The 26,935-nt window shown below is 35.6% G+C and overlaps 1 protein-coding gene across 2 annotated transcripts; it reads left to right on the forward strand.

The window, feature by feature from the left end:
• The first annotated feature begins 120 nt into the window (after positions 1–120).
• Positions 121–24,290, forward strand: LOC117400010 (sodium/hydrogen exchanger 3-like). 2 transcript variants are annotated; one of them, XM_034920685.2, is made up of 16 exons: positions 121–563; positions 10,108–10,410; positions 11,484–11,647; positions 12,513–12,591; positions 14,945–15,122; positions 15,267–15,487; positions 16,461–16,663; positions 17,283–17,372; positions 17,463–17,533; positions 18,539–18,668; positions 19,337–19,452; positions 20,031–20,160; positions 20,568–20,744; positions 22,460–22,505; positions 22,971–23,081; positions 23,614–24,290. In XM_034920685.2, the coding sequence occupies exons 1-16, from the start codon at positions 335–337 to the stop codon at positions 23,865–23,867; spliced, it is 2,502 nt and encodes an 833-aa protein (XP_034776576.2). In that variant the 5' UTR covers positions 121–334; the 3' UTR covers positions 23,868–24,290. The 2 variants fall into 2 exon arrangements, with proteins under 2 accessions (XP_034776576.2, XP_058878323.1); XM_059022340.1 differs by lacking the exon at positions 121–563 and adding an exon at positions 8,003–8,088.
• The last annotated feature ends 2,645 nt before the right edge of the window (positions 24,291–26,935 follow it).

Genomic DNA, 26,935 nt, shown 5'->3' on the forward strand with positions numbered 1-26,935 from the left:
CTTCTTTGATAAGGGACTGTCCTGTTTCTGTAGCAAGTCACTAAAGAAAGCCCCACCTACTTTTTAAATGCAGTATAAATACCAGCCTTGCAATGAAACATTGGTCAGTAGCAGCATCCTTTCACTAAGACACTTTGGCCAGTGAGAGAAAGACAGGACAAAACAGAAGAGGGCATTGCATTGATTGGTTGCAGCTTTACATAGGTTGCAGCTTTACATAGGTACAGGCAGATTGGTGGAGAACTCTAGTAAAAGAGAAAGCAATACAGGCTAAACATAAAGAAAGAAAACTTCCCATAGCAGAAATAGTTCTAGGTCAGAGAACCAAAGTTGCATGGAAATGCAGTGCAAAAAGCTGAAAGAGCGTGTCTCCTTGTTAGTTGTAGTTTTATTACTATGTTCCTCAACCAAAGCTGAAAACAAGATAAACGCAACAACAGACACTGGAGATGGAGGTGGTGCTCCTCCGTCTGGCTACAAGATTGTTACCTTCAACTGGCAACATGTCAAGAACCCTTATATCATCTCTGTCTGGATAATGGTGGCTAGTATCGCCAAAATGGGTATGTAATGTCTTATTGTATATTCATATTGTGATGGTTTAAATGCCTGGTGAATCGTATCAGTTCTCAGTATCAATATAACAAGTTTGTTTTTATGTATCGGTCTGTCATAATTAGGTAACTTACCACATTTTGAAATAAATAGGTATTTTATTATGAATTAATGGTAGGGTTTAATATAAAGTTTACTTAATCTGAGTTCAATGTGAATGACTTTTGTATATTAGTTACTAGTTTCAGTCACATATAATTTTACTTTAGTCAAGTCTGCATATTTGTATGTTGCATTTCTTACTAGCTGGGTTACACTTTAAAACAATGGTCGCAAATTCCTCTTCATTCCAGTACATTAGCTGTTATTCCTGTGGCATTCCATTTGAATTCATTATGAATCTCTGGCCATTTAAAAAACAAATGATCTTTCAAGACTGCAATAATCATTAGAAAATAACAACAAACCATTACTTATTCAGATGTTACTCCTGTGCAATCCTATATTAAGTTTAGTGAATTAAAGTAAATCAAATATTGAAGTTTTTTAATCTGATGACATTGAGAGTCTGAGATATGCAGAAGAGTCATATTCCATCACTTTTCTGTCCACAACAGTACAATCAATTCTAGTTTTGCATGACTTGTAGTGTGTGTGTGTGTGTGTATATATATATATATATTGGGCTTTTTATTGTATAAATCTATCTATCTATCTATCTATCTATCTATCTATCTATTTATCTATCTATCTATCCATCTGTCCATCTATCTATACATATATATATAATTTGTAGGTCAACAGAGGGAGTTTCTGCCTTTGATACCTTGATAAAACAAAAGAAATAGAAAAAAACGACTTTAAAATAATAGGAACTTCACAGTTTTTAATCTCATGTTTGTTTAGCATATAAAATAACTTGGTCTCAGCCTTATGTAGTAACCAGGGGCTGGTTTTTCAAAACGTAATCTGGATAACAGTGATCCAGATTTTGTAATCCTATATTTTGTGATCAAGACTCCAGCAGTGGCATTTTCTGAAAAAAAAATAATCAAATTGATCCAGATAAAAGTAATCTCGATGGCAAAATATAGGATTACAAAACCTGGATCACTTTGATCCAAATTACAAATTTTGAGAAACCGGCCCCAGGAGACTCCCATAACATGCCCAGATAATTGGATTACATTGTCATTCCCTTTATTGTCATGTCTCTCTGCTGCCTGCTGAATAAAGTAGAAACATCTTGTCTTACTATGCAACTATTTCAGGGCTTAACAGTCTTGTATGAAAAGAAAAAAAATACACATTTTGATGAATGGAGGATGTATAGAATTGCTACATGTCATTTGTGCTAAAATGGAAATACCTCCTTTAACTAGCTAAAGTTGTTTATGCTATCTTTTTAGAGAAAAAAATGAAAATGGTGTCTATAAAAATATACTTGATTCAAATATTAATACAAATTGGAAGTGGACAGGATGTCTTTAATCTATCTGGCTTCAAGGTCTTTACACTATATTGGTTTTCACACTGAATTTGAAATGGCATGAAGTATCTGATTGTTATCACAATGTCACAGTAATGATTTGGATTGTGTCTACATCTTTTATCCTGGTAAATGGGTTCATTTTGAATACGTACATTTTTACATGTAGGTAGAAGAAGCATATAGTTCATGCAATTTGAAGATCTGACTTCAAAGATAAAAGGTGGAGTTATGGACTACTGGTTTTAGAAAGTATTTAATATGTGCATAGAGCCTTCTGGTGTTCAGTATCTAATAACTGTCCTTCTACAGAACCGAAACAAAATGAGGGGAACGCATAAGGAACCCTATTGCTACTATATGGGATGCCCCATGAACCTTCTTTTCTCTGGTAATAGTGGCTTTAACTATTTGATGTGGCCTAATCACCTGTTAATGACACCTTACCAGTAAACCCTTTTTCATGTTTTGCATGTGTTATTTGATAGATGAACTGTACTGTAATTCTCCATTCATCCAACACAATTGGGTATCATATAACATCCAGTGTAGTAAAAGCCTTTCTTCAAATGGGTTTTGTGCTCTTAATTATAAGAGGTGGGGTGTCAGCAAAAAAATTAATTGGCAACAGAAGACATTTGAGTTTAAATGGTGCGTAGTGCTGAATTTAAATGAAGTTGATTTACAACTCAAAATTAATGCAGCAGCATGATGCTGGGAGTTGATTAACATTTCTCTCCTCCCCTCGCTTGATTGAATAGACCAATATCTGTTACTACTCTATAAAACAGTGTTAACTTTTTAAGTTAGTTCATAACGGCTGATGTTTAACTTTCTATTGAATCTGGACTGTTTGATTGCAGTTATCCAAGGCAATATGTGTGGAAAACTACTGAAAATAACACTATGATTACAAAATGTTCTACTAGCCTGGTGGCAAAACAGTACAATGAGTGAAACAATCAGTTAATCGCTTACTTCTCAGGAACAGCTGATGTAACTACAACTGAAGACACATCTGGTATTTAAAGCAGATGCAGAACTGATATATAAGCACCTCCCCTTTAAGTAAAAATTAACCAACACATTTGTAATGTTATATCAATTGTAATATTGGCTCAACTAATAAAGCGCTGCCGGAAGTGCTGATCTCAGTTGCAGACCCATAAAGAGCACTGCATTGACCTTCTCACTCCTGCTGGTTTAGGAAGGAATGTCGTCTAGGGCTAGTTTGCCTCATTGCGCTTCAGTGATTACTACTGATCAGGCGCCCAAGTCCAGGTGGGAACTTTTTAAGCTGGTCTCCTGCCTGCAGGGTTTAGAAACCCTGTTTCTGCTTCAGTTCAGTGGGTGCAAAGCTGGGAATGAAGTGTAATATTGCAAAAATAAGCATGTGCATATGTGCAAAAACACTTTGTTCACAGATTCACACATTGCAAAATCAGATTACGATTGGAAATTATAATAACAGTAATAATAATTGTAACTTCTAGTTATGCATTTTATATTATGTATGTTCAGCTGACCAAAATAACCCTTATTAAGATTGCAATGTTAATAGTTTTTCTATGCTTACACCAAAGTTTGATCTGTCTTCTGCTTCAAATCTCCTGCACACAAGTGCATGTGCCGATATTTGCACTAACTCAGTGGGTATTCAACTGATTAACTACTTTTAATTTGTTTAGCATTTTCCTTTTTTAAGCGGTATAATTTTGAATTGGGGTCAGTGATCATAATGTAGGCATTATACAGTTAATGGTCTCATTTAAAATGTATTAGGATACCAGAGATGGAGAGAAATGGAACACAGAAGTGGGAACTTGCCTTTAGACAGATACGTTCAGTTGATTATTTATTCATTGTAGATACACTGAGAGGTGTCATTAACATTATTAAAAGTTTGTAGTACCCAAGTGGTTTAAAAACATATATTTATAAAGTAGTTACTTTATATGGCCATTAAAAACCACTGGTCCAGTGGTTAAAGAAAAGGGCTTGTAACCAGGAGGTCCCTGGTTCAAATCCCACCTCAACCATTGACTCATTGTGTGACCCTGAGCAAGTCACTTAACCTCCTTGTGCTCCGTCTTTCGGGTGAGATGTAATTGTAAGTGACTCTGCAGCTCATGCATAGTTCACACACCCTAGTCTCTGTAAGTCGCCTTGGATAAAGGCGTCTGCTAAATAAACAAAATAGTAATAATAATAATAATAAAACACCTTTATAGCTGTGTGTGGAGCTATTGCAGAGTTTAAAGCTGACGCTTATAAGCACCTACAGCTAAAACTGCCTGGCAACAATGTTTGTGGACACTGCAGCTTTATGACTGAATGAGATTTGTTTGTGGACTTGATAGTGAGTTCCTGTTAATGTTACTCAGCAGTGTTGAAGATATTTCTAAACTAGTTTTATTAGCTTCCTGACAAATCAATTTGACACAGGTAAACTTTACAGGAATACATAAAAGGAGTGGTCCTTCATGGTCACATTTTTTGTTGTGCAACACATATTGCATTTTACCCAATCTGTTTTTTTTAAAAAGTTTATTTTCAAAACAAAATGTGGAGTATTACGGTAAATAAAGATAAATAAGGAGAGATGTGCAATACCCTGAGTATTGCAGTCAGGGTATTGCAGTTAGGTGCAGTGCTTGAATATGTGATGCAGTAAAAAAGTTGCTCTGGAGTTTTGTTGCTTATGACAGACTAGGGTTTCTGGCCAGAAATGACTAAGGGTGGTCAATGAGAGAGTAGTTTAGCCTCCACGGCCATCATATTCTTGGCCTCTCACAACTTCAAAGGTGTCCAGTGCCAATTGTGCTGAAATCATTTTCCCTGTGACCCAAGCAGAATTTGAACTCCTGCCTCCATATAAACTTGGGTTACTCAGACGACACTGTATGTTAAAATAATATCTAATTAGATTCAGTTTCGTGTAGGCCGGGGTATTGCCAGGTAGTGGCAGCAGATGACACCTGGTGGACAGTGTTAGAATAACAGTGATGAAACTAAAACATGCCTTTTTTTAAGGATCTTGCTTGTTTATTTTCACTTTATTGTTCTTTAATATCCTGGAAAAGGCAAGAGAAGAATCAAACGGTAACCAAGGCTTTAAAATACATTTTCTTATATAGTCATGATGTTAATAAGAGGCATCAGTTGTCCCTCTTTCAATTTGTCCATTTACACTTCCAGCAAATAACCATCTGTAATTTCCACCAAATATTCCTGACTAGTTTATTATTTGCTCGTGCCACTGGACTGGATAGCCTAAGGGCCCCTATTGTAAGAACCAATTAATTCTGCGAGTGATTAACATCAGTGTAACACTGATAGACTTGTATTTCTAAGAAATGTAATTATTGGTATGTGTTCTGACTTTGCTATTTTGAATGGCAGAAGAAAGTGACACTGTATTACATTATACTGCAATGTACTGCATTGTATCTTTTAGAAACTGCAGAGGTTGTGCATTAATACATCATTTACCATTGTATTGCATGTTCACTGAAGTTCTCCCACCCTAACACAGGACCGCTGAATCAGTCCCCAGCTGCATAGATAACAAGATCCCGTAACCTGTCTTTAAATTACATTATAACAGGATTTAATCCAAGAAGTTTTATCAGATACATCTTGTATATAATAGAGAACTAGCTGTGTAGAGCAGGTGCCTGTGTACTGGCCTGTAGGGCAGAAGGTTGTGGGTTTATCTCCACTGTCCTATTCCATAAAGATTGGAATTGCACTTATTTTAATTTGAGAATTGTAATTTTGGTTTTGTAATCATTTATATTAATAAATCTTGCAGTTATTCAAGTGCAATGTATGTAACCCAATACATTTATAGTGTTTCACTGATTAAAATCAGGGCTAAAGGAAGAGGATGTTTAATTTAAGTTAATAAAAGGGAAAGGTGTAGTGATTCTTATTTTAACATGTTATGTAAACCTATACAAAATTCAGCAGGTTCACATGCCTAGCATTTCCAATAGGATTGCAACCTGCTACTAAGTAATTGTAAAACATGTTGTCCAATGCTAGTATCTATTCACCACTTCATTTTTAATCATTAGCTTAATATTTAGGCTATTTACTTTTGTAGTCTTTAAATAGTACTCAACAGTAGCCTACTGTAATATTTGTTCAAACTCTGTACACATTCAGGTGGGCTCAAGACAGAAACTATTTTACAAACAAACAACAGATATATTCAATAAATTAGTTCTTATGTCCAAATAAAGCAATCACAGAATGCTTTCTACATCAATACAATAAAAAAAATCAGCTGATACTGACAGTTTGAGAATGTAACCAGGAACAAAATACATTGCATACCAGGATAAATTGTAAAATGTTATATATAAAAAAAAAAGTCATGGTCATAGTGAATCTGTTGGCATGAATAGGTCTGGATCAAGAAAAAAATCACAATAGGCCTTTTGATAAGGAAGTCCTTGATTTACTCACATGGGTTTACTTGAAAAAGGAGGTTTATGTCACAGTGTGAAGGGGCTGCACTTACACTGATTATTTTACAAACACATGGAACAATGACTGTGAGTAACACCAAATACAAAGGGCTAATAATTGCTGTTGGAATTGTTTGTAAAAATGAATAATTGACTAAAAGATCATTCAATTTAATCATTTCCTACATTTACTATCCCCTTCATTGTTTTGACTGTGGTTTGAATACAGAGTGGCCTAGCCTAAACTATTAAATCTTTTCATAAATAAAAAAAAATGAATTGTCTTTTTATGATTGGGTGTTTTAAACTAATGTTTAAAACACCCCATCCCACCCCCCATTATACCTTTGGGAGCTAGGTAGATCACCAAACTTGTTTTACTTTTGAAGCTTGTGTGAAAAAAAACTGCTTTAGCATTATGTTAAAATATAATCACTTGCAGTATGTCATGAAAACATTAACCGGTAATTATACTGTAAGAACAACATTGCTACAGTCCTTCATGACTCATGATATGAAAAACCACAATCTGGTCACACCATTTTTCTCTGGCTATTTGGTTGCAAACGGATTGACTTGCTGCCAGCGCGTAAACAAAAGGTTTTGTGCTACCCTTATAACATTACTAAGGTATAGAAAATGGATTGTCATTTTCTTTTGTTTGTGACATTTATCACTGGAAACAGCTTCCTTTGTCTTGATTATACCTTCTTATTCTATTCAAATATGCACCATAAAGTGTTTTCTCATTCTATAACTATGAGGACCTGAATTGTCATTTGTCAATTTTTTCTCATAAAAATGCAGAACTTCATAAAGATCTTCTTCTTCTTCTTCTTCTTCTTCTTCTTATTATTATTGTCGTGGTTGTTGTTGTTATTATTAATACGTGGTGATCGATAATATTCCTATAAACTTCAGTGTTTCACAGTCTTATTATACACTGGTGTATAAACACAAAACACCATCAATACCAAAACAAACAACACCAGCCTGCAAATCTAAAGTTTTATCCACAGGAGGCAGGGAGACATTTGTGGAAGAAAATAAATAAATATTTTTTTAAATGTGTACATTCAGATATAATTTATAAACTTAAAATATTTAGCAACTTTTCAACATTTAAATGCTACATCTGTATTTTAAAAATAAATATATATTTTGTTATTAAATATTTATTTTGAGAATCAGGATTTAGCTGGTCGCAAATAAATCTGGATTTTGTGATCTTAAATATTTAACTAAATCTTAAATCTTTAAATAGATTTAACATTTAGCTAAGTATTTAACAAAATCTTAAATATCTAAAAAAAAAAGATTTAACATTTAGCTAAATATTGAACTAAATCTTTAAATCTCTTAACAAGATTTAACACTAAATACAGCTAAATACTGTATATCCACTGTCTTCGGTCAGGTTCACTTCAGACAGACATCATGGCCGATTCCAATCATTTACATGAAATTACCGAGTGTGCGGTTGCTGCTGGTGGGGCGATTTTTGTCGTCCAGTGAGAGAATGGCAGAAGGGAAGTGGAAACGACTGAGACAGAGAATAACCAAAACAAAGTAAGAGACATAATAATTAAAGGGTTTATTATTTTGGCGTGGACCGTGACTGACAGTGGATCTGTTTATTGTAAAAAAAAATAATAATAATAAACCATCAATTTCGGAAAACGAAGACCCTGCTTGTGTGAGTCTGCTTTATTTTCAGACAATGCTACAGTATCATAGCGTGTCAATGCACCGTTATCTGTTATATTAATTGTGTACGAAGTAGGACTAAGGTAAAAAAAAAAAAAAAGAAGTGCGCTTAAAATTTATAAATTAGATCTGAATGTACACATTAAAAAAAATATTTATTTATTTTCACAACATTTATAAATCTGGGGAAAAATACAAGATTTAAGTTAAATCTGGGAAAAAATACAAGATCTGGAAAAAAATATTAATGCTTTTTTTCAAAGGCTTTTGAGTAATGAGGAAATCATCCAACTCCACTCTCCAAAAAAGCCAAGAAAATTTTCTACTCCGAATTTTCTACAAAAAAATGCTAATACATTTTTTTTTTGGTAAAATACTGAAGCTTAACATTTATTGTTAAAAAAAAACAACTTGTTTTTACAATTTTGTTAAATTCTGTTTTCCAGTGTTATTCTCAAACTTCAATTGTTAAAAATAAACTCTGCTAGTTCTACAATTTCTGTCTGTTATGTCACCATGTATTATAACAAATAATACAGACCAAAAACTGTACATATAAGGCTACATTTTGGGTTTCTGGTGACACTGAGAAATCACTCGAGCTAGCGCTTTGATAATTTGTCACCAGAAACCCTCCATAGAATTACAACCTTATTATTAGGCTTCCAAGTTGGCTTGAGAAGCCTATTGTTATTGTAAAGATTTTTTTTTTGTACTGTCGTTTTCTTCCCAAAACTTTAAACTGCCCCTGTTCGCACGCGGTGTAACCAATTAACTTGAAACTTGGCAGGTATCATCCTGTACAGATTACAGTTCAGATACAAAAAAAAAAAAATTGCAGTCCTGCATCAACCAAGATGGCGGCCTGACGCATTTTTTGGAAAAACCTTTCAAAATTTTCCTGGAATCGGTGAACCGATTGATCTGAAACTTTGCATATGTCAGATACTATGTCAAAGTGCAGATAGGTTAATGGTTACTATGGAACACATATAGGAACATAAGAACATAAGAAAGTTAACAAACGAGAGGAGGCCATTCAGCCCATCTTGCTCGTTTGGTTGTTAGTAGCTTATTGATCCCAGAATCTCATCAAGCAGCTTCTTGTCAGCTTCAACAACATTACTGGGGAGTTGGTTCCAGACCCTCACAATTCTCTGTGTAAAAAAGTGCCTCCTATTTTCTGTTCTGAATGCCCCTTTATCTAATCTCCATTTGTGTCCCCTGGTCCTTGTTTCTTTTTTCAGGTCAAAGAAGTCCCCTGGGTCGACACTGTCTATACCTTTTAGGATTTTGAATGTTTGAATCAGATCGCCGCGTAGTCTTCTTTGTTCAGGACTGAATAGATTCAATTCTTTTAGCCTGGGAAACCATATGTGCTCTATCCAAAAATGACCTTGCCTGCGACCTTTGACCTCTCCTTAAGTTAAAATGTAAAACTAGCTTATAACTTCTTACAGAGTATATAGGTTAATGGTTACTATAGAACACAGATAGGAACCCATATATGCTCTATTAAAAAATTACCTTGATCGTGACCTTTGACCTTTCCTTGAGGTTAAACGTAAAATAGGCTTATAACTCCTTACAGTGTGTAGATAGGGTCATTGTTACTATGGTGTTTAAAGTTATGAAGCATCGTGAGATAATGAACTAATGCAGTATTTTGAATTGAAACTGCTCCATAAAACTGATCTGTTGCTGACACTTGTGCTGCAATGCTACAGCTTGCCAAACCTTCCAACTGGTACTGAGCTTGGAAGCTGTAAAACTGCCTGGCAGTTCTAGTTATTATTATTATTATTATTATTATTATTATTATTATTATTATTATTATTTGTATTAACAATTTTATGTCTTTTTTGTTCTCTTTTCTTGCAGTGTTTCACATGTCCAGCAAATTAACAACTATAATTCCAGAAAGTGCCTTGCTGATTTTTCTTGGTCTTCTACTGGGTGGTGTAGTATGGGCAGCAGACCACGTCGCTTCCTACACCATGAAGCCAACACTTTTCTTCTTCTACCTCTTGCCACAGATTGTACTTGATGCAGGGTACTTTATGCCAAATAGACTATTTTTTGGGAATCTTGGAGCTATATTAACGTATGCAGTGATTGGCACGGTCTGGAATGCTGCAGCAGTTGGTTTATCACTATATGGGGTTTACTTGACTGGACTGATGGGTGAGTATGGAAACATTAGTAGTTATCCTCATAATACAAGCTGTGCAAGCTGTGGCGTCCATTCTCTCTCAGTAAACAATACCCTATGGTCCTGATTTTACACTGTTGGCAAATTGCCCGTGCAGTACATTTACTATGGAAGGGGGCATTGGCCTGTGATTTGCCCATGGAGGAAAATGAAAGCCTGTGCCTACTTTTCAAAATGCGGTTGTAGCCAACCAACTTCTATATTTGTACATCAAGGGGCTTTTTGAGTTACTAGTGAGGTCTATGGTTGGCTTGTATATCTATTACCCTGAGTGGAAATGCACTTTCTGTTGGCAGAGCAATAAAAAGTACATTACTGCAGAACTCTCCTTACTAATCAGTTTTGAGACCATACAGCACTAAGCTACTGCTTAGTTATTTAGTGGGTGTGGAAAGACACTATAAAACTGTTGCTCGATTGCTTTTATTTATGAGCTTTCCATTTTAAATGGTGGTTAAAATAATAAATGGTATGAGTCCAGGATTGTGAGTTTACTGTACAAAAGATGTGGTTTGTTTTAGTTAAGCTTTATTGCAGTACACTGCATTATTCATTCACATGTTTTTTTTTAAGTGGAACTCTACCTATGACCAGGTCGCTAATAATGAAATGAAACCCGTTGTGAATGGTTCTCAAAGATCGGAGTTGCTTATGCCTTCTTGAGAACGCTAAGTAATTATATAGAATTAGTTTCTCAGATTTCAAACAGTTTTATTCTTCATGGAATTTGCATGGGAAGACGTCTGAACCAGGGAACACTATGTATGGTAATGGTAAATGGTAATTAAAATGATAATACATTGTTTGGATTGCTTACCATCACTGGGTTAGCATGTCTGCATTCAGGTTGAAGGTTCAAACATCAAGTTTGTAATAATTTTAATTAATATATTTTCCTTTTAATTAATATAAAAGTATAGTAACTTGGTCCCTTTTATTGTACTTGTTTTGTAAATGTGTAATGTTGTTCCTGTTATTAATTTCTACTGCACCTATATGAATTTGGCACATAGAGAGCTCTGAATTATTTAACCTTTACCCTCAGGGGACCTCAATGTCGACGGCATGCTTGACTTTCTTCTGTTTGGCAGTCTGCTCGCTGCAGTGGACCCTGTGGCTGTCATAGCTGTGTTTGAAGAGGTCCATGTTAATGATGTGCTTTTTATCATTGTGTTTGGAGAGTCTCTCCTTAATGATGGGGTTACAGTGGTAAGTCTGTCTGTTTACATAACAGGTGTTCAATACTTGAAGGGACATGCAGTAAATATTGTAAAGCAAGATGAATGGTTGGGTTAATATTTTATGTCTTAGGGTGCTATTCATGGCAACTTTTGAACACTACAGCCATAGAAAACACTGTGTTATTTTTGGGGGAAATTGCAGTACTTCATCTATATAACACTACATTGCAATTGTATGTATGAAGTACTAAAACATAGTCCACTTGTCTGATAAATGTTAGACTAGACTTGTTTTTATCAATGTCGTCTTCTTGCACTACTTGACCAGAGATCCCCAAGCTTTTTGGCACCAGCAGACCATCAATATTAATTTTAAAATGTAATATAATGCAGCATCTATATTATTGGCTGCATTGAAAGTATATATATATATATATATATATATATATATATATATATATATATATATATATATATATATTCCCTTTAGTTTTTTAAAGTATTGGATATACTGATTTGTAAACATCTTTAAAATGGGGGTACATCACATGCAGGCACAATGAACACATGATTGGGAAAGAACAGACTTTGGGCTGGGTTCTCAAAGCTATTTCTATTACTGGTAAATCATGGTCGGGCCAGTTTTGTCTTGAAGATAACAAATACCTTTTACAATTCTTAAACAAATAAGAAACAACTTCAGATGACCCCTGAATTAAATGTTTTGGTAATTTTATTGGGTGCTTTTTTACTGTCTGAAAAAGATGTGCTAATGACGATTTGGAGTATATAGCTTTGAAATTGTAAACAGTATTTTTATAGTGAGATGCAGCATGTGGCAGATTTCAAGCATAACATTTTGTTAAAATAACATTGTCTTTTTTATATTTTAGGTCCTTTACAATGTATTTGATTCTTTTATTGCCATTGGTGGTGTCAATGTTACAGGAGTGGACTGTGTCAAAGGCGTAGGTATGGATACAATTATGACTATTTGAACAATTTTCTTTTGAGACTTGCCTTTTGTTTTTGTGAGGCCCCTTGGGTAGTTCCATTCCAACGACCTCAGCTGAAGGAAATATGTTAAACCAACTGAAAATGTAGGGTCATCCTGGAAGTAAAGCAATATTTATTAAAACAAACTAAATACATTGTGTAACAAGGGGGTTTTGTTACACACGTGGCTCGTCATTGAACAAGACTGAGGCATTGGGTGTTGACACGCCGCACAGGCTCGCAGAATTAATAAACACCTGTGCTGACACTAAGGTACCAGCAATAGTATTTAATAAAAAAACAAAACAAAACAAAGCTAAAAATAAAAGTTTGCCATACAAATGGCGAGCACTAGTCCCACTAAAAGGAACGTCCCACTCCAGGAACCTACTACTCTAAGCAAACCCTTTCTTTACACTGTTTGGGATCAACATCCCCTAAACTGACCTACTGGGCTCCCAGAGTCCCAGCCTTCTCACAATGGCTCCTGCCTTTTCAAATGGCCTCAGCTGGGCAATGCCTTCACGAGCAGCGTCTTGGGGTGGAAGGGTTTCATGTAGTAGTTCCCTCCATGGAGCGGACGCTCTCCTCATTGATGTCAACAAAGCAAGCTTTCTCACAACGCCTGTCTGTATGGCTAAGGCCATACAGGCAGTGTTGCCAACTTTTCAGATTTGAAAGTTGCCAAATCGGCCATAGTCGCCAAAAGTCGCCAACCAATCACAGTACATAAACACACCAACAACTACACATAGTATGCAGTGGTGTAATCCTAAATCGAGAAGTACTGGAACACTGGGGTGATAGAGAGCGAGCGCGCTGGTGTCACGCAAAATTTGGTCCCCCCTGGAAAATGGTCCCCCCGGACTATATTTCATAGATCAGCCTATGAAACCCCCCCCCCCCCCCCCCCTCCCCCCAGATTTATATTCATACATTGAAAATAAATATTTAGCTTTCCAGGACGAATTACATTTTAAGCATGGCTATTGTAAAAAAATAAATAAATAAAAGTACAATATTTGAGCTTAAAACATAAAAGATGCCTGATGCAGAACAATGGTTTAACTGGTGTTGATATAGCAACATAAAATGTAATAGTCTACGTAATGAAATTCAGAATTATCACAATCAAATGGCTAGGCTGCCAAACCCCAAAGAACATGGGAAAGTTTGTCACATCTGTAACTGCAAAAACACAATTTTTAAGGGGAGCTTATTCATTTGAATTGTGCTATTTAATTTCTTATTATATTCACAACCTTTTCTTTAACTGTGAATCTTATAAATGATTTGTGAAAATCAATGCAATATTCCATATGCACACAGTATATGGGGATGAATGAGGAAGCATTTTATTAGGAACCATGTCAACTAGACTACATGCATATGGGGTATTGTGTTGATTTTCACAAATTATTTACAGGATTCACAGTTAAAGCAAAATATGTGAATATATTCACAACTGGTCCGCTTCCTAAAAAAGTTGGTTTGAAATGTGTAGTGGTATTGCTGTGAATAAAGCTTCCTCATTCATCCCCATATAGAAAGCGCATTAGCGATATTGTATTGATTTTCACAAATGATGTATAGGATTTATAGTAAAGGAAAGGTTAACCACTCAGCTTCACATTTAAAGTTGGTTTGAAATGTTTAGGTGATATGGTAGTGAATATCAAATGAATATTGAACTTCAAACTAACTTTACCACTGGCGACACCATGTTGCTGGCTTGTTTAGAACCAGGTTCATGGCTGTTAAGCCCGTGGCTAAGCAAATGACGCATTGACTTTCCTTGCGTATCAAATGGGGCGAGGCATTATTTGATTTTATTTTATTTACCCTGACAATGATACTAAAAGGACGTTGCTAATACAGGATAATCGAAAAGTTTTGGCAATTTTATATCTCTGAAATTCTCAGATGACTGACCTGGAAATCACTTTTGATAAATTGTCGCCAAGTCAGCCCTTAAAGTCACTAGATTTAGGAACAAATTCGCAAAGTTGGCAACACTGCATGCAGTAGCCTCAAGCTGTGGCGCAGACGCCTTTTTGAGCTCCGCGCAGCTTTCCTGGGCACGCCCCCCAGCAAATCCGAACCACCCGATCAGCTCAGTGCTGGGTGAGCCCACCTGCTCAACTAGTTGCTTAGCAACACATCTCCTGTTGTGCGTCCCAGCTGCTTCCCTAAAGGCACACATGCACTCCCAAGAACGAACGACATGGTCTCCCTGTCACAATTCCTGTGAAATAAATAAAGATTTACTTCATAGAGAGGCCATAATGGTTGTATAACATTGTTTTTCTTTTATCTTTTGTTGTTTCAGTGTCATTCTTTGTTGTTGCTCTTGGTGGAACATTAATTGGAATTATATTTGCGTTTTTGCTCTCATACATCTCACGATTCACCAAACGTGTTCAGATCATTGAACCAGGATTCGTCTTTATCATTTCTTATTTGGCCTACCTAACAGCAGAGATGCTCTCTCTTTCATCCATTTTGGCGTAAGTTATAAGTACAAATGTATTTATTTATTTTCAGCTATATACATCTATATATCTATCTCTCTGCTGTAAATGTATTAACCTTGTATAGTAGATAGTTCTATATGTAAAAGTGGTATAATTTCTTTTACCCTGTTTCTTCAGGATCACATTTACTGGTGTTTGCTGTCAAAAGTATGTTCGAGCTAACCTATCTGAGGGGTCTGCTACAACAGTTAGATACATGATGAAATTGTTGGCCAGTGGATCAGAGACCATTATCTTCATGATGTTGGGTATTTCGGCAGTGGACGTAAGCATTTGGGAATGGAATACAGCCTTTATTCTATTAACGCTGCTCTTCATAGCAGTATACAGAGTCATTGGTAAGAATGTAAACAGATATTTTATTAATCATTTAATATTATATAATGCATTTTTTGGTTTTCTTGAACTGCATTAAAATATTGTATTATTCAGCCAAGAACAAGCCTTAGACACCTTGAGTCATTTCTTTCCCCCTCACCAAATGTACACGGTTTCTGATCTTCTACTTCCATTTAATAGTTTTTCCAGGTTCACATGTATGCCAAATTATAATTATTTTCTTCATGTGGAACTGGTCATCAAAACTAGCTTGCCACACCTTTGTTTTATGTTTGAATAAGACTGTAAACAGTCAATAATGGTCAATAATGTTCTTGAACAGATAAATCTCAAGTCAAGGTAACGCCTAACTGAAAAAAGGTCAGGGGAAATAGAAAACTAGCAGAATATTCCTGTAGATAAGGTCTGGGGTATGAATGAAAGCGCTGCTAGTGCGGTTTAATTAATAAATAAAAGGTTTGAACAAAATGAAACACTATACACAAAACAAACGGCATGTTCGCCAAAATAAATAGACAAAACAGTGGGCAAACCTCAAACAAGTATCGTGCTGAACTCTTTCAGCACGAGTAGCAATTGTTGTTATTATTCTTCTTTCTCCTCCTCTCTCCCGTTCTTCACTCTGAACACCCAACCCCCAGTGAGTGATTTGTGCCTCTATATGTACAGCTGTGCCAGGACTCAGTTACTAATTAATCATTCACTTGAATCCTGGCACATGAACTAATTTGTGCAATCCCCGTGCCCCATACACATTTTAAGTCACACATGCTACATAACCCAATTTATACCCCATGCACCAATACATACACACAACGATAACACACCACATACAAATAAAACACAAAATATGCACAGGGGCGGGGCACCCTGCCACAGTATGAAACAATTGTCTAATAGTTCAGTGCTTCCAACAAAAGTAGAAAGCTATGTTTAGCAATATTATCCATGCACTCTTTTCTGTTTTTGTAGGTGTTGTAACCCTTACATGGATCTTAAACCGCTACAGAGTGGTCCCACTGGGATTTATAGACCAAGTGGTTATGAGCTATGGTGGATTGAGGGGTGCAGTTGCCTATGGTTTAGTAGCCTTACTGGATGAAAATCGAGTAAAAGAAAAAAAACTGTTTTTCAGCACAACTGTTATTGTGATATACTTCACAGTTGTTTTGCAGGTAAGCATGTTGCCTTACAAGTAAATATAGTTAAGGGGTCCCCGAGTGGCTCACCTGGTAAAAGCACAGCAGTGTGGTGTGCAAGGTGAGTCATACTGCCAGGGGAGTGTAGGTTCGCTGGGGATTCCATTGGGAGTGTCGGATTGGCCTTGGTGCTCCCATGGGTTAGGGAGGCAAAACCGGAAGGGGCTGTTTCTCCTCATCGTGGACCCTACCCAGTTAGCTCAGGCTGGCCTTTGACCTCCAGAGGTCGGTAGCTTGCTGACATCAGCTTTTGAGTTCCTGAGTGTAGAACAGGAAGCTGGCTTGCTCGTGGATCAGAGGATGTCCATTGAATCTTCAGTTCCCTCAAGCTGTGTAGAGAGTTGCTGCGGTGAGGGGAAAATAATAATAATTGGACATTCTAAATTGGGGTGATACTCAGGGTTAAAATAATTGGGCACTCTAAATTTATGTTTTAAAAAAGTAAGAAAAAAAAGTAAATATAGTTAATTGTAAATAGGTTTCAATTTGTACTTAACAAGCATCCCAATCATAGTACAGTTTGAATATATGTGCATATTCAGTGATTTATTTATTTTCCAACAATGAAATGGTTAAATAAGTGACTGTTTTGTAGGGTTGTACTACCAAATCTTTGGTGACCTGGCTGAAGGTGAAGAGGAGTGAACACAGAGACCCTTTAATTAGCGAAAAACTTCATGGAAGGGTGAGTCTACCTACAAGTATAATTGTAAAGGAAGTCCTTCATGACTTTAATTGTACATATCAACTTATCTCGTTCTAATTATTTCCCAAGGCATTTGATCATATTCTTTCTGCTATTGAGGACATTTCAGGGCAAATTGGACACCACTATATAAGAGACAAGTAAGTTCAAACTTGTTACATTGAGGTTTAAGGAATGTATTTCCTGACACCTTTCAAAATGCTGAACTGTGCAATTTTAAAGCAAAATGATTTAACCCTTTGCGGTCCTATGTCAGACCTGGTCCGACATTGCAATTTTCCCTTTCCGGTCCAATGCCATCATCAAAAAGACGTAAAAAACAGATCTCTAGTCGTTTTTTCTACAGAAAAAGCCGAGAAAACCATTCAATGGCCGAGTGAGACCGATAGGAGCCGAGAGAAGCCGGAAAAAAAGGGGTGTGTATCTGAGCAATACAGATAGCCTCGGTACCACATAGATAACGCGGACATAAACAAACAAGATAGCTGCTTCTGCATCCAGTGCTCAAAGAATATCACAGACATTTGCAGAGCTTTTTTTAGATGTTATAGTAATAAAACAATGACTTGGATTGCATTATTGAGGAGTTTGGTGATAAAACGAGTGATCAGGAGATGATTTATCGTTATGCACCACTATGAAGAGGTATGTGAAAAATACAGCGAATAAGGGGTGGTGCTGGGCTGGAGATGCAGTACTGAGTGTCCTGTTGATATGCAGTGCCTTTTAAACCTGTTTTACTGTGAAAAAAATACTTTTAAACAGCGCGTCTAAAATAAACTGCACGTGTGAAAATAAATTGGACCTGACACGCCTGAGACGCGCTGAATAAATGGACTGCAAAGGGTTAATAGATGAAGACTGTTTGCATTTAGCTATAACTGTTTGTCCAATTGTAATGATGCTTGTTAAGGACATTCATTAGCACATGTTACTGAGTGTACCAAAATCTGTATATGGAGGATGTCTGTATATTTCAATCTGGAAAAGGACATTCTTTAGCCCAAATTATTAAAAGTATGTTTGGTGGTACAGTATGTGGAGTAACTCTATTACTGTCTGCATGTCAAACTGTTATTTTATATACATACAGTGACAGTGATAGGTCATTCTTGTTAACCTATAGTATATTGTTATAATTTCAGGTGGGAAAACTTTGACAAGAAATACATTAGTAAATTACTGATGAGGAAATCTGCTCTGAAATCCAAGGATCAAATCCTCGATGTCTTCCATAATCTGAACATTAAGGATGCAATCACCTATATAGCAGAGGTAATAACGCATCATATTGAAAAATACGAAAACAGTACATGCATCATTATCATAACTTCATTATATTCAGATCTGTAACCCACATTTTATTTAACTACCAATACACAACATTTAAGTTAGACTTGTTTACAACCATAAAATAAACACCACCCACACCACCCCTAAAACCCTTGTGAGACATTTGTGAATAATATCACCGCTGACCAATATACAAGGTGACTCAGCACACCACAGGAACACAAACAATTACAGAAACTGTTTATATTGAGCACTGCCATTGGCCTTATCATATTATGAAAACTTGGCATGGACTCTATATAGAGTCTTGATAACAGAATTTAAGTAATGTGTTATTATTATTTGCACAATCAGCCCTTATAAATGTTTATCACAGTCATTTTGCAGTTTTTCGACATGCTTTTCCCATGGTTAGGCTATGTGTTTACTATGGGAAACTTTTATAAGGGTTAGTTTACCTTGGTTTGTTTTTAATAAGCAGTACTATACCTCTCTGTGCTTCACAATGCTTAACAACGCTTTGCCATGCTTTCACTACGCTTTATTTCACGTAGCTGTGCTTTTACGGTGGAACACTTATAAGGGAGACCTTTTTCCAAATTGTGTCCTATCTTTCACATTGACTTGCCGCCTTTTTGTTTATTTTTAAGGGTGAGCGCAGGGGATCTCTTGCATTTATAAAGACCCCAAGTGCTCTCCAGTTGGTAAATGTGAACTTCAACAGCAATAAGCAATCAGAGGTTGAAGCACCCACGTCTTCTGTACTGTAAGTGTGTCAAACTACTTGATTTAATTGGATAATACTGAATGGCTGTTTATGAACTACTAAGTTGAGCTGGATTATAAATAAACTACAACACGCCTTTCTTCTGCTGCTCCTGTTTAAAGGCTTAAACATTATCACTTGTCCCTTTTCTTTGGAGAATTATATTATTTATATTGTATCTTGTATGCTGGTTAAGATTCACTCTCTATTTTTTGGAAGTTTAGCCTGTGTTTTTGTAGAACCCTTTTACTTCTTGTTTTGGACCGTTTGCCAGCACATGTAATGTGACCTTTTCCACAGGAAACTCTGTTTATCACTTTTACTTATGTTAAAATACTAAATAAAATATTCTGAAAAGCCTGAGAAAGCAGAATACAAATTAAACTGAAAGGGCAGCCAAATTGGATAGATGTTCTTATTCAAATTATATATCCTATAGCACTGTTATTTTTATGACAATGACTGCTAGCTTTATTTGCATCGCAATTGCAATATCTTTTTTTTATCAATGACACCTATGCTGAGGTACTAACTGGTGAACCCTCATTATTTTCTTTTTTGTGTTTATTTTTTAACAGGAGGGAAGATGCTAGTGCTATTTGTCTCGATATGCAAGCAGTGGAGCTCAGACGGAAGAGTTTACGAGACTGCGAGGATGTTTATACACATCATCTGCTTCAGCAGTACCTCTATAAACCAAAGAAGCAGGTAAGAATCTCCCAACCTAGTTCATTGGTCAAAAAAGTACATCAGTTGTATAAAATATATTGAATACAATTATACAAACATTTAATACAAAAGTTAAAACACTATGAACAACCCTTTTTTCAATACGCTGGGTAGTTGAAAAATCTGCGGTGTTTTTGAACATAGAAGTTGAGTCACATAACAGGGAAGTGTTTTGAAAATATTACGCTGGCAGCATAATCAGTGCAAATTTCAGGATTATTTTAAAATCTGTACATTACAAATGTAAAATGGAACAAAGATTTCTATTAAATAGAGCAAGTAAAATTATTCTCTCTTAAATTATTAAAAATAAAAAATAAAATCTAATTTAATTTAAAGGATTGAAATGTTGCAATTTATGTATTTATTTATTTATTTAAATATAGCAGAAATACAAATACAGCAGACACGAGGTCACTTCAAACGAGGACGATGCTCAAGAAAAGGAGATTTTTGAAAAAACAATGAAAAGACGACTGGCATCCTTTAAATCTACCAAGCACGGAGTGTCCCAATCGAAAAAACTAGCAAAACATTATAAGAAAGATCCTTCACAAAAGAAGGTAAGTGGTTATTTTCACACATTTGCAATTAGTACAGTTTTGTAAGCAATAACATAAGAACATAAGAAAGTTTACAAACGAGAGGAGGCCATTCGGCCCATCTTGCTCGTTTGGTTGTTAGTAGCTTATTGATCCCAGAATCTCATCAAGAAGCTTCTTGAAGGATCCCAGGGTGTCAGCTTCAACAACATTACTGGGGAGTTGGTTCCAGACTCCCATAATTCTCTGTGTACAAAAGTGCCTCCTGTTTTCTGTTCTGAATGCCCCTTTATCTAATCACCATTTGTGACCCCTGGTCCTTGTTTCCTTTTTTATGTCGAAAAAGTTCCTTGGGTCGACATTGTCAATACCTTTTAGAATTTTGAATGCTTGAATCAGATCGCCGCATAGTCTTATTTGTTCAATTATTTTAGCCTTGCTGCATACGACATGCCTTTTAAACCCGGGATAATTCTGGTTGCTCTTCTTTGCACTCTTTCTAGAGCAGCAATATCCTTTTTGTAGCAAGGTGACCATAACTGAACACAATATTCTAGATGAGATCTTACTAATGCATTGTAAATGTTTTAACATTACTGCCCATGATTTAAATTCAACACTTTTCACAATATATCCGAGCATTTTGTTGGCCTTTTTTATAGCTTCCCCACATTGTCTAGATGAAGACATTTCTGAGTCAACATAAACTCCTAGATATTTTTCATAGATTCCTTCTTCAATTTCAGTAAGATTCCTTCTTCAATTTCAGTATCTCCCACATGGTATTTATGATTCACATTTGTATTGCCTGCGTGCAGTACCTTACACTTTTCTATATTAAATGTAATTTGCCATGTGTCTACCCAGTTCTGAATGCTGTCTAGATCATTTTGAATGACCTTTGCTGCTGCAACGGTGTTTGCCACTCCTTCTATTTTTGTGTCGTCTTCAAATTTAACAATGTTGCTTACTATACCAGAATCTATGTCATTAATGTAGATTAGAAAGAGCAGAGGACCTAATACTGATCCCTGTGGTACTCCACTGGTTACCTTGCTCCATTTTGAGTACTTTCTCTTTTCTACATGTTAACCACTCCCTAATCCATGTGCATGCATTTACTTGAATCCCTACTGCGTTGAGTTTAAGAATTCATCTTTTATGCATTACTTTGTCAAAAGCTTTCTGGAAATCTAAGTAAACCATGCAATATGCTTTGCAATTATCCATTGTCGATGTTGCATCCTCAAAATAATCAAGCAGGTTAGTTAGACATGATCTCCCTTTCCTAAAACCATGCTGACTTTCTCCCAGGATACTGTTACCATATAGGTAATTTTCCATTTTGGATCTTATTATAGTTTCCATAAGTTTACATATAATAGAAGTCAAGCTTATTGGTCTGTAATTGTCTGTAATGGTCTGGTTCGGTTTTGTCTCCCTTTTTGTCGATCGGTATTGCATTTGCAATTCTCCAGTATGTCGGTACAACCATATTTGAATTATTTATTACACATGGGAACATAAATGTATTAATGTGGTGTGCTGTTATTTTTTTCTATGAATTGGTAAACTGCGATCTTTACATTATTTATTGTTGTAGGATTGGATGTGCAGATTGCAAGTCTGTGGCACATGGACAGTTCCCCTTTTATATCTGTAAATGCATGCAGTTAAGTTCCAGTGTATTTCTAAGATCATGTTAGATTAATTTCAACTCTGTTTTTGTTCCTCAGAGAAGTGATGAAATGCTGTCAAATGGAGGTCAGCTTGTTTTTCACGGTAAGGTTTATGTTCCATATTCTCATGCAGTAGCGTAAGTTTTTAATAATCTTGCATCTTTTGTGGATTTGTGGGGGGTCATTGCTTATGCTACCAGTCCATTGGTCACAGGACGTTTGTTGTGCTATGAATGGTTATTAGAAACGTAATGTTATCACCACTTATGCCAGTGAAAAATGGGATTTAATTCTAATGAAAACCTTTTATAATGATCAGTGGGTAAATGCATGTACAAAGGAGGACATTTTGCAAAAATAAGGTATTGATGGAGGTTTGATTGCACATAATTTCTATTGCTTGTAGGGGTCTATTCAATTGATCTAAACAGTGATGAATCTGAAATATTAAACTGGGACCAAACATGTAATTTTGTATTTGAACCTGTCTGTGTGTAATGCCTCTAGAAAATGGTGTTTCATTTTTTTATTTGTTTTATTATTATTTGTTTTACCTATTTACTTCTAGATCCCGAGTTCTCTGATCCAGAAGACCCTTGTGAATTTGATGTTATTAGCAACGGTGGTAGTAATTTTATCTCTAATGTTGCCAGACAGGCACTGGCTGACACATGCAATGGTAAATACTGCATATTCTTCATGTAACCCTACTCTGCAGCCTGTAATATAGTATCTGTACAGACTGCTTATAAACTCACTGTTTAGATGACTGCTGTCAGACAAATAAATAGACAAATCTTGGTAATCTTGTTGCCTTCTCTGTAATTTTTGTGATAGGAGTATTGTTTTCTCCACAAGATGTATTTCCTTTAAAGCTTGAGAAGCAAGTGCTTGTCCTTGGAGGTGCTTTTGTGGAATATAAAGCTGTGGCTTGGCTAGGCTTTTTACACTTCACAAATCTAATGCAACGCCAACCCATCAGAAATCCATCAAACCCATCAACTACCATTTTTGTCATTGTTTTTTAGTAGTTTGTTAACCTAATGATAAACTGAATTATTTCAGTGAGAATCACTGATTTTAAAGTAAGTATAACAGTAGATAAGCCAAGTCCAGTAAATTGCTAACTGACTTACAGTACTACTGCAGTTATGAGGTCATGCTGTTTTTTTTTAATAACCTTATTGTATTTTATTTTATTTTTTTTGTAGGAATTGATAACCTAGTATTTATTCCCGAAGAAGAGACAGTTACTAGCCAAGCACTTCCACCGTGGGCAACGAATAATGACACAGTTGCGCTGTCGCAGAGGGCTCAGGTTCAGATGCCATGGTCCCCAAATAACTTCCGTCGCCTTATGCCTCTGCGACTCAGCAGCAGATCAACAGATTCCTTTCTGTTAGCTGACATTCCTGTCCCTGAGGAGCACCCATTGTCCTTCCTCCCTGAAGGAACTGCCTTGTAATACTTTATCAAGTATCTTTGTATTTTTTTAAATGAACTGCTACATATCCTACCTAGAATGAGCACACACTGGAATCACTCTTGGTATTGTTGTAGTCCCCAGTATTTTGACCCAAAATAATTTCATTAATAACATTTAATGTTCTGTGGAGCAGTTCTGTTTTTTATTTTTTATTTTTTTTATTAATGCTATATATTATTTCATTTACATTTTATGTTCAAAGATTTATATTTTCTAATTCTAATTCTTTTAATTTTGTATATTCTAATGCTTTCCACTACTAGCAGCATCTTTAAATACATATACACGTATATGAATGTATATGTAAAATTCAGACAGATTTTGGAGCTTAAATGTTCAGGCATGTAAACAAACATATCTTCTGTCACTATTTCTGATATAATAAAGTTTAATCCAGGCATTTTTCAGTAGCAAAGCTGAGGTGTGTCTATATATATATATATATATATATATATATATATATATATATATATATATATATATATATATATATATATATATATATATAATCCCAGTTAACATTTTTTATAATTTATAATAAATGTAAAGAAACTTGGTAATTCTTTCAACAAGTTATTGAGTGTATCAGAATATATATAGAAGCTCAATTACAGAACCACATATTCAGTTGTGATGAAAGTTAGTTAAATAATTCTTTAACATTCTTTATTGAGAGTGTCATAATCTGAAGATCTAAGGAGATGCCTGTGTACTCTGTATTCAGTCATAGCAGGAGGGAGGGGGTGTGCGGCATGTTACAATTTATGATGTTTGCTGATTTTACTTGAATAAATATAGACCACTGCGAACATATAGTAAGATACGTTATCATAAAATGGTTCTTCAGCCAGGAAAGAACAATCTTTCAGCTACTGTATTTGTTTTAGAAGTAGTGGAATGCACAAGAAATTACAATAAATAACTTGACCATGAGAAACTGACATTCATCCTACTCCCACAAGTCATTGTCAGATTTGAGTATTGGTAACTGTAGAAATGATTCTGTAAAATATATCTTTGTTTGCTCAAGTGCTAAGCAGGCATTTTTTCAAAAAGTTTTCATTTTAAAACCATTCTACACCATTTATATTATGGTTTTAACTATGGTCAGACCATGCTTGGTATAGCACTTAACACAGAACCCATTTTTAACACACATTGTCATACCACAGGCAGTGTTCGGTTCTGTCTGGGTGACATTCATGACACAACAATCTCCAATTAACTCTTATTATAAACTGCTCTGGTTTTTTTTTTTTTTTTAGCCAATTAGAATGCACATTTCACTTTCTGTATTCTACAACACATCCCAGATAAACTCCATTCATGATTCAACCGTGCCACTTTCAGTTGGTACCATGTTGTATAGTCCATATCAGCACGGATTAGATCACCTGCTTTAAAAAGTCATACCTGGGGCATCTTTTCAAATTTCATTTAAAGTCCATTCAAAACAGTGACATAAGAAATCGGCCACGGTATTCTCTTCATCAAATTTGTCCCTCTTTTCAATGAAATTGACTACGTAATGAGTAGAAATGGTTAGAAAACAAATAGAGCTGGGTTTTTAACTTGTTTTTAATAATATAGCAGTATATCATAGATTAATAGGCAAGTGTCTGTGAATGGGCAATACCGGCACTTTCAGCCTTGGTCCATTCACCTCTGCTCCTGCCAATACTACCCACATACAAGTTCATGTTCGCAATCCTATAACCCTATACTCACTGGAACAAAAGTGAACACCGTGCTAGGCTTTTATATATGCAGCAGAATCAGTGATACATAAAAAAACAAAAAAGAAAAGAATATCCTTGAACCAACATCATAAGAATACATTGCATAAAAAAAATATATTGATCCCTGTGGCCAGGTATCACTGTTCAAACAAAACAATCAACATACAAATTTAAGGTAATTTAAGGTCAAAGGTGTTACTGGGTAAAGATGGGTCGAAGTTTTACTGGTTGGTCTGCTATTCTAACTCACCACCATGTACGAGCAGTTGGAGAATGTGTGGATAGTTTGGTTCAATAAAGTAGCTTTTGTCATAAGAAATGACGCAAGGTTTTGAAGCAAGCTCAGTGAGAAAAAAAATATACATGCACATGATATTTTTTAGCTTTAACCTTTTAGGATCCGCCCAATGTTAAATATCTTGCCGGCGATCTGGCCATTTAACTCTTTACTCAGGCACCTGCTTGTTATACATCATTGGAAAGAGGAGATTCAGGCCTTTAAAACAAGGTTGTGTATTTCAGGTAGATGACCATATTAGGAGATAGCCTTGAATGCGGGTGTTTTGGAATGTTGCTGCTGTGCTGAAGACAGACCTACCTCATGCAGTAAACAAATATTTTCACACAAAAGCTTTACAAAATAACAGAAACGGCACAAGGACCTATTTTCCGAAAAATATATATATATTTATTTTTTCATGTTTGTGGATCAGAGACAAGAGCTGTAGGGTTATGTTGCTCTTGTCACCACCATGCTAGCCATTCAAGCCACAGTGAACAGCCCCATCTTGTGCCACATAATCAGGCTGCCTGGGACAAATTATTTGAATGTTTTTTTTTTCTTTTGCACATTTTCAATTAAACCGTTTATTTTTGGTTGCTTTTTGTCCCTTTTGTACATATGGCCATAATTCCTTTTTTATCCAATTTGTTAAAAAAAAATGTTTTCCATGTTCCCTACATCTTGAAGTTTCATTGTACACTGTCATGCTAAAATATGTTTTACAAACAATAAATAATGTTTTTTTTCTTCTAAAAAGCATCTCTCTTTTTCTGTGGTTTTTGTTATCTCTATTGAACGGGTGAGTTTCAGACCATTAACTTTTTTTTATGGAAGCCTAGTATGTGCACATTCATTTCATGTATGACATGTACCTGTAACCTTTATCGTTAAAAATTTATAGCCACAAATCTAACAACAGTAAAAAAAAAAAAAAAAACAGGCAAAACTAGCTTGGACCCTAATGTATACCCTATTAAGAGTGGGCTGTAATATGCTTATCCTCCTGCTGTCATATATCATTCAAA

This window comes from Acipenser ruthenus, chromosome 4, assembly GCF_902713425.1.
Source record: "Acipenser ruthenus chromosome 4, fAciRut3.2 maternal haplotype, whole genome shotgun sequence".
Lineage (NCBI taxonomy): Eukaryota > Metazoa > Chordata > Actinopteri > Acipenseriformes > Acipenseridae > Acipenser > Acipenser ruthenus.

Bases quoted from the DNA above. Each gene is read 5' to 3' on its own strand.
- LOC117400010 (XM_034920685.2), top strand. From the start codon at position 335: ATGGAAATGCAGTGCAAAAAGCTGAAAGAGCGTGTCTCCTTGTTAGTT. The intron at 15,488-16,460 runs GTAAGAATGTAA...CTGTTTTTGTAG, and splicing joins AGCAGTATACAGAGTCATTG to GTGTTGTAACCCTTACATGG. The intron at 16,664-17,282 runs GTAAGCATGTTG...ACTGTTTTGTAG, and splicing joins ACTTCACAGTTGTTTTGCAG to GGTTGTACTACCAAATCTTT.